Source organism: Harpia harpyja, chromosome 19 (assembly GCF_026419915.1).
Source record: "Harpia harpyja isolate bHarHar1 chromosome 19, bHarHar1 primary haplotype, whole genome shotgun sequence".
Classification (NCBI taxonomy): Eukaryota; Metazoa; Chordata; class Aves; order Accipitriformes; family Accipitridae; genus Harpia; species Harpia harpyja.
Window position 1 is genome coordinate 12,350,028 of NC_068958.1, and position 13,422 is coordinate 12,363,449.

Genomic DNA, 13,422 nt, shown 5'->3' on the forward strand with positions numbered 1-13,422 from the left:
CCTGCGCGACGGGCTTGCCGAAACCACCTGCCCGGGGCGACCGGCGGGTTTCTGCCCAGGGTTGCTCAGAGCAGGCTCCCCGCCAGGCTGCCCAAGGCGTGAGGCATGGCGGGGATGGGGGGACGGCGGTAGCATGGGGAGATGTGGCCCCCCATGGCGGGGTGGCCTGTCCCCGGCTGCAGGCTCGGGGTGCCTCGGGGAGCAGCATGCGATATCGCAGGGGGTCTCAGGGCCACGGCTCTGTACGCGAAATGGAGGCAGCTGCCTTTGACACCAATGCAGGCTTCATCCTGAGAAGCTCCTGGAGCACCCCTGGGACACAGGCCCGGGGACAGCTGAGCCCTCGGCCGGGCTTGACTGCCACCGTCTCACACAAAGTGCTCCTCTCGCTGTCATCTCTAAGTTGGGCAGGCATGGGGGGGGACCCACACTCTCCCCGCTCATCCCCCATACCCCACAGGGAAGACGGGCATCCCTGCCACCTCCTGCGCTGCTTCCATGCTCCCTGGGTAGCACCTTGTCCCAGTGGTACCCCCATGTCTGGGGTCCCCCCTCCCCACTGTACACCCCCCAAGCAGCTCTGCAGGAAGGTTGCAGGTTGTGTCTTGGTGGCCTGAGCCCTGACGGGGGGAGAGGAGACAGTGATGGGGTGGATGGTGCAAGGGGGAGAAGGTGGGAAGAGTGAGGAGGAGGAGGAGGGACAGATGGGATGCACAGAAAAAAGGGGAGAAAATATTGCAGAAAGATCTGCTGGGGGGAACCTCAGCATGTCCTGAGCAGACCCCCATGTTTAGTTGTGTTTGAACCACTTCACGGTTAGGAAACCAAGGGGTCCTGTCCTTGGAGAACAGGAGTATCACGGTGCAGTGGGCACCTGGGAGGACCGGTGGGCACAGGAGAGGGGGAGAACCCAGGAACAACGGGGCAGCTGGTGTGTGGCACTTCTGGTACCTCCCACATCGCTCCCTCTTCAGGGAAGCATCCTGGGCCTGATCCTGCTCCATGGTATGGCATCCAGCCTATGCCACACTCCACAGTGCTCTCTGTCCCAGGGTAGGAGCACCCCAGTGCCCTGAGCTGACCAGGTCCAGGGGCCACCTGCACCAGAGGTCCCATGGGCAAGCAGTGGAGCCGTGCTCTCCCCTTCCCTTGCCTGGTGGGGACTAGCGTGGCATGGGGCTCCCTGCGTTTTGGGTCCCTGCCGTGCTCTTCTTGGCACGTTGCTCACAGGCGAGTTGTGGAGGGAGATGGCCTCACTCATCCCAGAAGATGGCCTCTGCTTTGGGGGCAGCTGCATCTGTGAGGCAGCTATAAGCAACGATGCCCTGCTGCCCAGAAAGCCTCTCACAGTCTTCTGCCTGCCATGGAGTGATGTGGCCGGGGTCCCAGGACACGTTCCCCAGGGAACCAGGCTGGTTGGGTTAAGAACAGGCTAGCGGGGTCAACATCCAGGCCAATGCGGCCAAGATGGAGGCTAGCAGGTCCAAGGTCCAGCTATTGCAGGAGGTCTGTGGTGGAGCGAGCTTTGTCGTGATGTTGGGCAGACCTGCTGTTTGCTCTGCAGGTTGAGCAGCCAGCAGGAGGGTGCTGCCAGCAGCTCATGTCACAGCCTGCCATTTGGTGCCCTCCACTCCCGTGCAGCAGCCCTGGCTCAGAGACCTCAATACCCTCCTGCTGTGGAAGGCCCCATGAGTATGTAGCATGCTGGGACACGTTGCCTGGGGTCCTTGTAAAGACACGAAAGCAGTGAGGCGCTCTGTTTCATGACGCTCGGCAGAGCCACGGGCCGACACCAGGTCTCAGATGGGCAAGGCTGGAGAGCCCATGGGGCTGGAAGGCCAGACTGACCCCAGCCCCATGGGCTCTCCTGGCTAGTGAGCGAAAGACGCAAACCTGGTGGCCTTGCTTCTTTCCTTTTCGTTGTCGGGAGTTTTAAAAATGGATTCTGCTCTGCAGCCCTGCAGAATGGTCCCTCAGGAGTGCCAGAGAGACAGGCTGGCACCATGGAGCCAAGACAGCCCTGGGAAGCTACCACCCCACTCTGAACGTCCTAGCGCCCACCATCACCCGAGCTGCACAGCCTCTCCGCGGCACATCATCCCCACCGCCCCAGGAGGAGATGCATGTGTTCCCCATAGGCAGCTCCTGCAACTCGAATAGCACTCGCAGAGCTGACGTACTGCCATCCATCGCAGCCACCCACGATACTGCAACCCCACAGAAGCCATGTGAGATGCATAAACCACACAGACACCTTCCGAGCCGGCACATTTCGTACAGACACGTAACGAGGTGCACAGGTCCCTTAGCCCCCCCACTGCAGCCGTCATCAGCCCCCGCAGAGTCACACTGCCAGCCTGCGGGCGTCCCCCCCCAGACACAGCATGACACACGTCCCACGTCACGGCCAAGCAAGGGCCCGGTTCTGTGAGGCGATGCTCGCCCTGCAGCCATGGGGATGGTGCCAGAGCTGGTCGAGAACTGAGGGGGTTCATGGAAAAGGTCACCTTTTCAGTGAAGGATCAGCTGTCCCAAAGCCAAACGCTTCTTGGCTGAAAAAGAACCTAGTTTTTGGCCCAAAAGAACCAAATGTAGGTCAAAGACAACTGATTTTTTTTTTTTTTTAAGGAAAGTTGACGTTTTCTACAGCAAGATTGCATTTAGCTGGAATCCTAATTTTTAATTACAAAAAAAACCCCCAAAACCCAAAATTCTTCCAGAAAATCTTCCACCAGCCAGGGACTACCATATGAGCCCAGATTAGGTTGAAGTCATTTTTAAAGACATATTAAGTTCTTGTCTATATTTTCTTCCTGGTTGTCATTTAAAGTTTTTGGTGCCTTCACTTCACTTCCATACCTTAACATGTTTGAGTCTCTTCTACAGTTAATATTGATTAATTTCTTGGCTTTATAATGTTTGGTTTGGGGATAATTGCACCATCCCTGTAACATAATTTACCCTAAATTACTGATATGTGCTTCTAGCATTAGTTCTACTTTAACATAGTTTTGATATGACAGTTTTCTTGCTTTTTTTCTTTTCCTTTTTTTTTAATTTTTATTATTAAAAATTGCATGCATGAACTCTACACAAAAAAAAGTAAATGAGAATGTTACCCTGTGATAACTCTGTGATTGGAGGAGATATGCTTTCAAATCAAAAGCCATGCTCTTGTATTTTAATTTTTCTGGCCAGATTCCCCATTTCGCTTGGTTATTTTACCGTTTCCCACCCCCAGAGCTGTGCAGAGAGGCCAGAACACCCCAGCCTGCCCTGCTAGACCTCCAGCTTTCCACCACAGCAGCCACACGTACACGTGCACCGAGGCACATGCACACACACACACACACGCACACATCGCTTTTTCCACCCCCCCGCTTGCATCAGGCAGGATATTTAACAAAGGACTTTTCTTCTGCCCGTTCCTTTTCATATCTCAAGTTCCTCCTTCTCCACCAGTGAGTCACCCAGCCTCTCCCTTTCCCAGTCGCCTCTCCTCCCTGTGGGTTTCAAGCCCCATCCCACAAGCACACGCCTCCCAGCCATTTTGCTACAGAAAGGAAAGACTGCATTTAGCTGGAATCCTAGGTTTTCGCAAGGAGGGGGCAGCTGCACCCGTTTTGGGGAGAGAGGGGCATTTTTTGGTGGACTGATGAATAGCCACAAAAAGCTCCCCCCAGGGCGGCAGAGTGACTTCAGGATCACCTCAGTCGTTCCCTGTGCAAACAGGCGACGGCCAAGGTGTTGTCACTTAGCAAAGCAAGGCCATAGCAAGGAATTTCTCAGAGGCTCCATTTTAATATGAGCTAGTCCCCTAAATGAATGATCCCATGAGATGCTCCCTGGGTGTCAGCATGTCCCAAGCACATGTACCGGAGAGATGGGAGCATGTTGGCTCCTGCCCCTGCCCGAGCAGCTCCCCACTGAGGGGACCCGGTGAAGCACAAAACTGGGCAGAGCAGGGCAGCCCCGAGGACCCCATGCAATGCTCGGGGGAACCCCAGACCTCCCCGTGGTGGGAGGCACAGTGTAGAGCCACGCAGGGTAGCCACAGTGCCAGAGCCGCCAGCAGCACCGCGGGGGCCACAGTCACCACTGACCAACGCAAGACAGGTAAAATTCCGTCACCGAGGAGCCCCCCCGAGAGCCCAGCAAAATGGCAGCCCTCCTGGGTAGCATGGTGCAAGGGCCAGGCAAATGTCACTGGAGAGGGTCCACGTTGCAGCACACAAGACCCACCGAGACCCTTTCCTGCCCCGGCACCAATTCAGGTCCCCAAACAGCAGCGCAAGATGCTCCGTGCCACCCGCTCTCGCAGCAGGGCTTCCAGTTCAGGGTCTGGAGTTAAGAGAGGGGAACTGGGAGAGGAAGGGACTATGGAAGGAGGAAGGGAGAAAATAACTGCCCAGTTGTAAATCCCTGCCTGGGGAGGAAGGACTTTTTTTTTCTTGCCTGTTGAAGGGTATTTCTGCTCTCCCCATTTGTTTGCTGGTGGGACTGTGGCTGGGGAGGTCTCCCCAGGGAGTGTTTGCCAAGCCCCCCCATCCACAAGGAGCGCAGAACCCCGAATCCAGGGCACATCCCCAACACAGGCTGTACTTTCACATTAGCAGTTGACACTATTGCAAGTTTATTGCAAGTCAACCACACCACACATCTCCTCACCTGCATGAAAGGATAGTCAAAGCAGAGTCATTCAAGCAAGGAGGTGAAACGCCCTGGCCTCAAAGCACAGCTTGATCTGGCACCAGAGAGATGCCGAAACCCAGCCAGACCCTCCAAACACAGGTTCAGCCGTGGGCTGGGCTGATGAGTCACAGCCTTTGTCTTGTAGCTCTCCCAGAGCAGAGAGGGGCTCGCTCAGCAGGCGACCCGGCTGCCACGCTCTGCAGAAGCTGCACCGTGCTGCTGGGCGTCCTCCCTGCCTAGCTGTAGGGTGCTTGGAGAGTGTCTGCAACGACCTCTGCACAAGCTTGGATTGCATTGGGAAGGGGACCTCAGCCAGCAGCAGGTTTCGGGCCGTTGCATCACCCCCAAGAGATATCCTGTAGGGACACATGTGATGTAAGTGGAGGTGGGGGCAAGTGCCAGAACTGCCTAACACTTCTTTCTCCTTGTCTGTGTATTTGTGTGTTGCAGCAATATCATCCCACCGACATCACTGGCCAGCTCAACCTCTCCGACCCCTCAGTCAGCACTGTGGTGTGACCTTCTCCCCGGGGGCCATCAGTCCTTGCCCAACACAGTAGGAAGGCACAGCCAGGACTGCCTTTCAAGGGACACTGATGGGTTCTTCTGGGTGAGATGGGAGGAAAGCATCCTTCATCCATACACAGTGACTTCATTGTATATCTCCCTCCCTTCCTAGGCCTGCTGCCATGCTCATGCCCCAGAATGCACGGCAGAACCAGGACATGGTTTGGACTTCACTGTACAGAGATAATTGCTTCCAACCAATGCTGTTGATAATCAGTATTGCCACTGACTGGCTACGTGCAAGGGGAAAGGACTTTGAAAGGCACATGGTGCCTGCTCTCCCATGGTAGCAGGGAAGAGCTGGTGCCAGACTACGAATGTGCTTCACTTTGCAGGCTTCAGGCTTCTCAGCACACGCACGGCCCCTCAGCCATGTGCTCCACGTTTCCCACCACCCTGGAGGGCTCCAGTGCAACATGCTCGTGGTCCCGAGCAACTGGAGCAGCCGAGGCAGTTCAGCAGGTTGGGCACATGTTCCTGCTGTGCCGAGTGACCCCCACCTCTGCAGCAGGGGCTGGAAGATGTGTGCTCTGCTCCTCACAGGGGATGAACCCCCTGTTCCTCCCTCCCATCAGCCCATGGCTGTGACTTGGCTCCTGTACATGGTCTGTTTGCAGCAGGAGTGCTCCAAGCCCTGCAGCCCACGCTCCTGTGCTAAACGCGGTACTCTGGAGCTCCTAACATGCTCTCAGCCAAGATCCTGGCTCCCCACCTCTCCTGCACAGAAGGCATCCCCAGGACCTGGCCATGGCCACCATGTAGCTCTCACACTGTGGCTCTCCTGGCCAGGAACATCTCCACGGTAAATGGATCTGGATTGTTGCGTTGACCTTTAGCCAAGCTCCACACTGCCTCAGCACCAGCAATGCGAGGAGAGATGCTGCTGGCCAGCTGTGGCTTGCTGCGTGCTCCGGTGTCTGCAGCAGCCACCCAGCCTGCCTGCAGTGTCAGCACACTGCAGCGGGCACTGGCAGCTTCCCTGCCACACTCACCTCCAGTTCAAGCTTGCCAGCAGCTCCTACGGCAGCCCTGAAGCCCCAGCTCACATGGCTGCATCTGCCTGAACCTGGAAACTGGATCCCCATTCAGGAAAAGGGAACCAAATGAGACAGGCCGATGCCATTCCTCCCCACAGCTTCCTCCCCTCAAGCATATGTGCCCATGTGCCAACATCCCTGAGCACCCTCCCCGTGGGCACTGTGAGTGGGTGCAGAGACACCAGTGCCGGGGAAGCATCTGGCACCAGCCAGGCTGGTGATGAGCTGCTACAGCACACACACGGGCAACATCGCATCCCGCCTCCTGCGAAGGCGGAAAACCCACCTGCAATGTGGTACCAAGCCCCAGCAACATGAACTGCCCTCTCCTTGCCCCAGCCAAGCAGACGGGGCTTCCCCCTGGGGGTCAGCAGCCTTTGCAGGCAGGATTTTCAGATGGCAGCTGAGGTTTGTGAGCATCGTCCCACTGACTGCAGTGGCTCCATCAAGTTCATCTCACTCCAGCTGAGAAATTGGACCCATTCTACTTTATATGTCAATGTAACATTAATACCAAGTTTTTGCAAAAGCTAAGTAAAGTCTAGACTGGATCATGAAGTGGTTTATTTCAGTGCCATGCGCCTCTTTCCGTCTCTGCCTTCTGGCAAAGCTGGCAGGGAGCCCCATGCTGAATCAGAGCCTCACCCAGCACTGCTGCAGGGTTTGCAAACAGTAAAAGGTGGAGAGATGGGAAGGAACGGAGAAGTCAGCAGGGAGAAAGGCCAGGAGCTGCAGGGAATACCAGGAGGGAAGGGGCATCACGGTTCTGGGATGCCAAGCTGATGGACAGCCTGAACAGCCAGTGTAGGGGGACAGGCCTGGCAGCAGGGGGCCAGGGACAGCCTGAAACTGTCCAAATGCCAGCACCATGCCAGCTGGCTCTCACCCACCTCCAGCCAGGGCAAAACAGTCCCCTGCCACTGCTGTGCTTCCCAGCTCCTGAGAGCCAGCGTGGGGCACTGCCAGTGGCACTGGCCTTTGGGAACAGAGAACTGACTGCAGGGATGAAGGCATCTGGGGAAGTCCCCACACATCAGCCTATCTGTAGGGAGGTGCCCCAAGGCAAAACAGAGAGGCAGCTCCCCTAGGCTAAAATGAAGCAACATCACTCATTCACAGCATGCTCTCCATGTGCTGAGACCACTAGCCCAACCTCCACGCGGGTCTCAGCCTCAGGATGATCTGGGAGGAGGAGTGAGGCTCAGGTGGCCAAGCAGGATGACGAGCAAGGTTCTAGCTCCAAATGGGAAGCCCAGGCCTTCTTGGGAAGGACAGAGTGCTGTCACTAGAAAGGGTCTGGGAAAGCTGGGATTGCTCCTGGGAGAGGCGCCATGCAAGGGGCTGATCCTGGCAGAGGTCCTGCAGCCATCCCGGGTGCAGGGCTGGTAGCGCTGGAGGAGCTGCTGCTTTCACCAGCATCCTGCGGCCCTTGCACCCCTCCCTGGGGAGAGGCACTGCAGGAAGAGCCGAGCAGGAATCAAACAGTGTGGCAGCATATTGGGTTGGTTTCTCTCTTGAAAATAAAAATGGGAGCAAGCCACAACTGAGGTGACATTGGTTTATTCTCTGCATGATATATTTAATCCTTGCCAAGAGCTTGCCAAAGGATGCCTTGTCCCCCGCCACATTGCTGCCTTGTCCTGCAGCTCTTGCATGGGCAAGAGATTGAGTGAACAGGGGGAGGCTGGTGGCGACAGTCATCTCACTGTGGCTCTTACTGCCTTGCAATGGGTAAGAACTCATGCCAGAAAGGGCTGTTGCTCCTCCTTGAGACATGTTTTTGTCACCACAGCTTGTGCTTCCCTCTGGAGCACAGCTCCAGCTCCTTCCAGGCCATCACCCACTACACTCACTAAGCATTTCCATGAATGCAGTGGAGAAGCATTTCTGCAGGGAAGGGCAGGAGGCGGCAGGGCAAGGAGATGCGGGGGCAGCCCCAGCCCCTTTTTGTGGGCGATGGGAAGTGAGGCGGCAGCAAGGGCTGCAGGTTCTGTGCTGTAAACCCACATGGGCTTTTTTGTCTCCACTCCCATCACTGAGCTAACCCTACACCTTGGCCTTGGATGAGCTTTAGCCTAGGGGAAAAGCTATTAGGGGAGGAACCGCCATGCAGCCTCACACATCCTTTGGCAGCCCCTTTGCCAAACCACATCAGTGGGAGCTCGAGGCTTTGTCTCTTTCCAACCCTCACCCTAAACCTCAGCCTCACCCTAGATCTTGGTTGTTGGCTGAGCCTTCTCAGCACCAGCAGCCCTGTCTCAAAGAAAAAAAAACATCAGAAGAAACATTGTGCAACCTGCCCTGTCCTGGCAGCACACGGAGCAGTCTGGGGCTTTCTGAAAGTCCTGTGGAGGCTCTGGAGTTCCCCAAAAGCACCCAGAGATCTTCAGGTGCACCAAAAGGCACACGGAGAGCTCTGGGGGACACCAAAAGTCCAACCAATGCCTTTCAGGACACAGAAAGCCAAACGGATGGCATTTGGATGCAGAAAAAGCCAAGCCAAGGGGTCTTGAGGGCACAGAATGGCACGCTGAGGCTGCTGGGGTCACTGAATGGCAGATGGGGAGTGCTGGGTGGCACCCAAAGGCCCAAGGAGGGCTTTGGGGCAAACTGAAAGGCACGCAGAGGCTCCTGGGCTGCACCAAAAGGCAAATGAAGACTCCTGGGGTGTACTGAAAGGCACCCAGAGGAATATGGTATGTCCTGAGATGCACACAGGGGCCCCCAGGATGCACCAAAAGGCACACAGAGGCATACAGTGCATCCTGAAATGCACACTGAGGCTCCTGGGCAGCAGGGTCAGGGTGAGCTGGAGGAGAAGGATCATCTGCCCCCCACCCCCAGGAAGGGGATGTGCAGGTCTGAGGGTGGCCTGGGGCAGCCTCCCAAAACACTGAGAGCAGCCGTGGTCAGACTGTGCCCTGCAGGGGGGCTGAGCTGGGGGCTGCTCCCCCCAGGCTGCGGAGCAGAGGGAGTTCGGCATCATCTCGGGGGACTCTGGGAGGAGGAAGAAAAGCGATTTCCAGAACAGAGCATCCTCTCACTGGTCAACAGGGAAATGTTGGCAACAGGGGGGTGCAGTCAGCTGGACAAGAGCATGGACCACAGCATGCCCAGGGCTAAAGCCTGGTCACCCTGCCACAGCGGCGCCTGCAGATGCCGGGTCTCCACCAGAAGTGGGGTTCCCTGCACAGGTTGTGGTAAACCACTATGATGGAGCCCATGAAGGTGCAGAAGAAGATGCTGGCCATGAAGGAGAATGGTCCAATGATCAAGAAGGTGATGTAGTGCTTGGCGGACAGTGAGGTCTCCTGACATTGCCTGAAGGACTCATTCCTGAAGGCCATGACTGGATACTTGTTCAGCTGCTCTGGGACTCTGCAGAGGAGCAAACTCTTCTCTGGAAAAGAAAAGCAGCACTGATGGGCACACTGGGCAGCTGGGACAAGGCAGGTGTCAAGGACAGAGGGGATGGCAGGGCTGTATGGGACAGACAGGACCAGGGCAGGAGGACAGGGTTGACCAAGATCACCCAGGGCAGGGTACAAAGAAGGGGAGCGGTGAGGATTCAGGACTCATCTACGTCCTACACCCCGGGGAGTGGGATGGGATGGGGAGGTGGGCACAGTGCTGGAGGGGGCACTGGAAAATAGGTTTGGGGTGGGGTGGTAGATGGGGCAGGCAAGGTGGTGGGCCTGGTTCCCAGGAGACAGATGTGGGGAGCAGTGAGCAGCCAACCTGGAGATGCCACAGAAGGTCCCAACCAGTACAAGTGACAGGTGCGCACCCAAGCTGGAAGCAAGCAGGAGTGGGTGGCAGCAGAGGGAGAGACCTTGCTCGCAGACCTGTCTCTCATTGAGGTTCACGAGGTAATAAATGCAGGATCAGACCCACATTCATAAAAGCATTGGGGAAGGGGCTGAAGGCACTGAATCCCGGCTGGTCAGCGGTGATGCTCACCCTGATACCCAGGCTCTTCTTGCCCCCTCAGGTGCCCATTGTCTAGCATGCCTTGCCCTCAATGTGGCAGGATTGGTGCCACTGCTGGGGACAGTGCTGGGTGCCCATCACTGGGACATTGCCCAGCCCTCCTCTCCAGGCAATCCCTGCTGGTGACCAAGGGTGGGCACCAAGTACCAGACCCAGGGATGCATCCACCCAAGCAGACACAGGAGCTGCCATGGCCTGAGGATGGGTCCTGAGGAACCTCGCTGTACCCCCACGGGCACCGACCATGCAAGCCCACAGCCGGGTGGCAACCAGGGTGCTGGGTCCTGCCTCAGCCTCAGTGAGGTAACCAGCCAGTGTGGAGCGGGTGGGGGGCTTGGGGACACGGTCCTCTGGGCACTCACCTTGCACTTTTTCCCTGTTGTGGCTGAGCCAGCGCCAGAGGGGCAGGATGCCGCAGCTGCACACCCAGGGGTTGTCCTGCAGGAGGAGGGCTTGGAGCTGGGGCAGGGCGTGCAGCACCCCAGGATCCAGCTCCCACAGCCTGTTGCTGCCCAGGTTGAGCGTGGCCAGGCTGGTGAGGGGCAGGAAGGTTTCGGGGTTCAGCACAGTTAAGTAGTTGTTGCTGAGGTCCAACTCCTGCAGCGCCCCGAGCCCCACCAGCGCCTGGCTGTGGATCAGCTTCAGGCGGTTGTGGGGCAGGCTGAGCAGCAGCAACCCCGGCAGGGGAGGGAAGGAGCGCGGCCCCAGCACGGAGATGAAGTTGTAGCCAAGCCACAGGGTGCTGGTGTTGGTCGGCAGGCTCTGTGGCACCTTGCGGAGGGCATGCTCGCTGCAGTCCACCTCCCCTGAGGAGCAGCGGCAGGCGGCGGGGCAGGCTGGTGAGGGCAGCGGGCGCAGGAGAAGCAGGCAGGCCAGCATGGTGCTGGGGCCCCTCCAGCAGCCCATGGCTGCCCACTGAGGTGGCGAGGGCTCCCCGAGCTCCGGTGCTGGGATTCCCCCACGGACAGGATCCCTAGTGCCTGTCACCTTGCCCAGCCACCCGTCCCAGCCCGGCACCCTCGGCTGAGCCCGGCGGTGCCAAGTGGAGGTGCTGGGCAGTGCCTGGCTGCAAGGGGAGCAAGTGGATGTGCTCGACTCCCTGCAGCCGCACGCATTCCCCTGCTTGCCACCACCCTCCGTCTGCAAACCCAGAGCAGGCTGTGCTCCCAGCCCCAGTTTTCCTTGGGGTGGAGCTGCACTTTTTTCAGCAAATATTTTTGCAGTGATGCCTGCCCTGGCAAGGTGCAGAGCCGTGCCCTTGTCCCTCCCTCTGCCAGGCACTGCTCCAGCCAGGTAAGCAGCCAGCTCTGCACGGCCTGGGATTAACTGCTTGTGTGTGCTGCAGGCTGGAGAGCTGGAAAAAAGCAAAACCAGATGCATCTCTTGGCTTCCATCCTCCCCACAGGGCATCCCTATGGGTGTGCTGCCTCACCAGCCGTGTACAGAGGGGTGTATGGACGCAGGACCACCGCAGCTGGCTGGGGTGGGACAAAGCTTAAATCATATAATCAGCAGGTCTAACCCCATCTTCTGTGCTGGCCCACTAAGCCCAGAGGTCCTCAATGGGGAGCTCTGCTGGGAGCCATGGGCCACCCTGCTGAGCCCAACCCTTGGCCAGGCTCTGTTTGCCCCTGGCAGGAGACTGTAAGCTATGCCAAAATGAGGAAGGTTGGGATGTGACTCCCATGGGCCACCTTCTTCCTCCCCAGCAGGATCACACGTCTGCAGGCATGCTGGGGGATGCCCAGGAGCCCCCGCATGGGAAAGGTGAGCTTGCTGGGCTGCAGCCACCCAAAACTTGTTTACCCACGCTCCAGCACAAGAGCAGCAGTTCGAGAGGGCTCAAAGTCTGCCTCCACCCTGTTTACACCTGCTCCGTTTTCAAAGCTGCCTGAAGGCCCACAGCAGAAGGCTGGAGAGGAGAGGTGTCACCTCCCGGCATCCACCATCCCTGGTGGAGCTCAGCGGACACTGGGGGAGCAGGGGACACAGCCAGCAGCACCTCATCCCACTCACAGCCCAGAGCAGGGACCCAGAGCAGAGACACCATCCTCCACTCACACCCTCACAACTCCTGTCCCATTTAGGATCCCAGAGGAATCCCTGGCACCTCTGCCCCACGGCCAAAAGGCTAGAAGAGCAGCAAGGCAGCACATGGCTGCACCCCAGGCCAGGACCGGGATGTTCCCAAATCTGGGGCAGAAGCAGCAGGCAGGCAGTTTATTAATAGCATCCAGAGGAGCTTTGGTTTGTTTATCTATCCTGCAGCAAACTCAGTTTGCTGCATTAATCCCCATCTGGAAATAATTCAGAGGAATCCTCCAGCCCAGCCCAGCCCTGAAGCAGGGCACAAACCCGCAGCCACGTGGAGCTGCAGCATCAGCTCATCCCACAAGCAGCCGCAGGGTATATGGGGACCTGAATTTTTAGGGAGCCCTGTCCCAAAATGCTCTTCCTCCCCAAGGCTTGCATTGCCTACTGCCTGCGGCCACCTGGGATCAGGTGAGAAGTGCAAAATTCATTGGGAAAAAAAAAAAAAAAACCAAACAAACTAAAAGCAAGGCCATTTCCAGCTTTTGTGCTCAGAGAGCCCAGGAGGCTGCAAACCCTCAGCTCAGCTCCTCTGCCAGCCCTTTGCTCTCACCCTGCTGCATACCCCCATGGCATGCGGCAGGAGAGATGTCCCCAGTGTCCTGCCTGCTAGGGACACCAGGGAAGCGCAAGGCTGGTGCTGGTCATGCCTGGCCCCACTCCTGTTTTGCATACATTGACTGCACCCCACTGCAATTGCAGGCTGGTGACCCTTTGGGGTCCTGTACCCAAGCAGTGCCACCACTCTTCCTTAACACACGCTGCCAGTGCTTAGCAGAGCATGGGTCCCTGTCACTGCCCCCTTCTCTGGAATGGGGGGACCCAGGACCCTGCAGGAAGAGCCCAGGTCCCTGTCCCCAGCCAGGGCTGCACCCACCAGTGCCCCACTCCCCCGCTGTGATGCCTCCTCCTGCGGTTGTGGACTCCACGTAGAACAGCGCAGCCTGGCCCCGGGGCCAGCACCAGGAGAGGCTGCTCCAAGCACATACTCTGCAAGGACAGCTCAGGTGTTCCCTGCTCTCTGATGGAGGAGTCCTCCAAGGCA

At 57.7% G+C, this 13,422-nt stretch overlaps 2 protein-coding genes across 17 annotated transcripts in view; one reads left to right on the forward strand and one right to left on the reverse strand.

Annotated features, from left to right (window-relative positions):
- The window catches only part of GRIN1 (glutamate ionotropic receptor NMDA type subunit 1), a 40,347-nt gene extending 33,493 nt beyond the window's left edge, over window positions 1-6,854 (forward strand). For 7 of the 16 annotated variants that reach the window (XM_052814981.1, XM_052814977.1, XM_052814979.1 and 4 more), the window contains one exon: window positions 1,957-3,165. In XM_052814981.1, the coding sequence (XP_052670941.1) occupies window positions 1,957-2,160 (204 nt within the window). In that variant the 3' untranslated portion in view covers window positions 2,161-3,165. Of the gene's footprint in view, window positions 1-1,956; window positions 3,166-5,142 lie in introns of those variants that run through there. The other 9 variants (XM_052814980.1, XM_052814982.1, XM_052814986.1 and 6 more) reach the window with 3 other exon arrangements.
- Window positions 6,855-7,718: 864 nt separating this feature from the next.
- On the reverse strand, window positions 7,719-11,738 carry LRRC26 (leucine rich repeat containing 26). The gene is made up of 2 exons (XM_052814993.1): window positions 10,649-11,738; window positions 7,719-9,696 (listed from the first exon to the last, which is right to left on the reverse strand). Exons 1-2 carry the CDS (start codon window positions 11,694-11,696, stop codon window positions 9,416-9,418), a joined length of 1,329 nt encoding a protein of 442 aa, XP_052670953.1. The 5' UTR covers window positions 11,697-11,738; the 3' UTR covers window positions 7,719-9,415.
- Window positions 11,739-13,422: the final 1,684 nt, after the last annotated feature.

Coding starts and splice junctions, on each gene's coding strand:
- LRRC26 (XM_052814993.1), bottom strand. CDS start 11,696: ATGCCCTGTGGGGAGGATGGAAGCCAAGAGATGCATCTGGTTTTGCTT. Junction 9,697..10,648: donor CAACAGGGAAAAAGTGCAAG/GTGAGTGCCCAG, acceptor TTTCTTTTCCAG/AGAAGAGTTTGCTCCTCTGC.